The 1,802-nt window shown below is 52.2% G+C and overlaps 1 protein-coding gene across 1 annotated transcript in view; it reads left to right on the top strand.

Moving 5' to 3' along the window:
• Window positions 1–1,802, top strand: part of PLEKHG4B (pleckstrin homology and RhoGEF domain containing G4B) — a gene marked incomplete at its 5' end in the record, with an annotated part of 70,155 nt that overhangs the window by 33,052 nt on the left and 35,301 nt on the right. The window contains 1 exon segment of the mRNA XM_046671222.1: window positions 1,434–1,616. Coding sequence (XP_046527178.1) covers window positions 1,434–1,616 — 183 coding nt within the window.

Here is a 1,802-nt window from a genome sequence, read left to right as displayed (position 1 = left end):
AGCTGCCACACTTCTCATTGGCTGAGCTGCAGTGGTTCTTATTGGCTGAGCCATGGTGGTTCTCATTGGCTGGGCTGTGGCATGTCTCATTGGCCGGGCTGCAGGTGTTTCTCACTGGCTGAGCTGTGGTGGTTCTCATTGGCTGGGCTGCCACATTTCTCATTGGCTGGGCTGCAGTGGTTCTTATTAGCTGAGCTGCGACATTTCTCATTGGCTGAGCTGCAGTGGTTCTCATTGGCTGGGCTGCTGGTTGGGAGAGAAATCTTCCTTCAGTAGTAAAGTAGATATCCTTCTTGTCTGAGATGCATGCACTGATGGGGCATGAGAGCTCCCCCTACAGGCCTTTCCAACTCCAGCTTAGTTAAGGTTTTTTTAATTATTTTCCACATACATAAAATATACATCAATAAAGCTGTTTTTTTAATTTTAAAAATGCTGCGGACTTTTCTGGCCCAGCTAAAATGAGAAAGCCATTAACAGAGTTATAAGATGTCAGCACTAAAAGAAGTGAAGGAAGAGGCTTATGGCCAGGAAAGCAAAGCCTGGGTTGGTTCATGGTGCCCCACTGGGTCTCAGTTTCCACTGCCCACTGGCCAGCTCTGGCCAAGCTGGTCCCTCTCCCCACAGGGGCAGCGCTGGCCTTGGGTGGTTGGAAGGCTGGGAGGATGGGCCTGCTTGCTTTCTCTGTGATATGGCTCATCCCCTGTAAAGTGCAGTGTGGGAACAGCACCGCGAAGCAAGCCCACAGCCCGGGGCCACTGCTATCTCCTTCAAGGTGATGCACGAGAGCGAGGCTCACCCTCTCTGGGCTGATACACAAGGGCGAGGTCCCCTCTTCTCTGGGGTGACACACGAGGTCGAGTCCCCCCCTTCTCTGGGGTGCCGCCCGAGGTCAAGGCCCCTCCTTCTCTGGGGGGATGCATGAGGGCGAGGACCCCCCTTCTCTGGGGTGATGCATGAGGGTGATGTCCCCCTTCTCTGGGGTAATACACGAGGGCGGGGACCTCCCCTCCTCTGTGTGATGCATGAGGGCAAGGACCCTCACTCTCCTTAGGAGGATGCCTGCCCCTGGGGTGCCCTCACTCCCCGTGGATAGATTTTACAACACTTTGGGAAATCCATATTAGAAAATAAATTAAGATGACATTATTGAGTATACAAATGTTTCTTCCCAAGGTGTCTTAGGTAGTGAGCACTCTTGGTGAAACTAAAATATTCCATTTTTACATGTTTATTTATGCCCTGCTTCTCAGGAACATGCCTGTCCTGTATTGTGTGGCCCGCTTACATTTCCCACCAGAAATGGAACAAGTTCTCGTGGAACCCCACTATTTTCACACATGATTTTCTCCTTGCATTTGTGGCAGGCTGAGCAGCTGCCTTCAAACCAGAGGAATACTTCATCTTTGACCAGGTCTCTTTCCGTTGTCCAGCCGATGTCAACACCAACGGCAGCAGCTTTCGCGGACAAGATGTGCTTGCTGAGCTGCTGTGCCTTGAGGCTAAAGGATGGCTGCCCAGCACAGGAGACCCACCTGACCAGGTGCCCAGGCAGGTGCTGGAAGTCAACCAGGAGCTGCTGCAGTCCGGGGTTGTCTCCCTCCCAGGTGAGCATGGCTGTCTGACTCCGTTCACGCTGCTATAACAAAATACCACAGACTAGGTAGCTTATGAGCAACAGAAACTTATTTCCCACAGTTCTGGAGGCTGGACCTCCAGAGTCAAGGTGCCAGCAAGGTTGGGTTCTGGTGAGGGCCGACTTCCCAGTTCAGAGTTGGCGCCTTCTCACTGTGTTCTTACAT

This window comes from Equus quagga, chromosome 9 (genome assembly GCF_021613505.1).
Source record: "Equus quagga isolate Etosha38 chromosome 9, UCLA_HA_Equagga_1.0, whole genome shotgun sequence".
Taxonomy (NCBI): Eukaryota; Metazoa; Chordata; class Mammalia; order Perissodactyla; family Equidae; genus Equus; species Equus quagga.
This window is presented reverse-complemented; position numbering and strand designations above follow the sequence as displayed.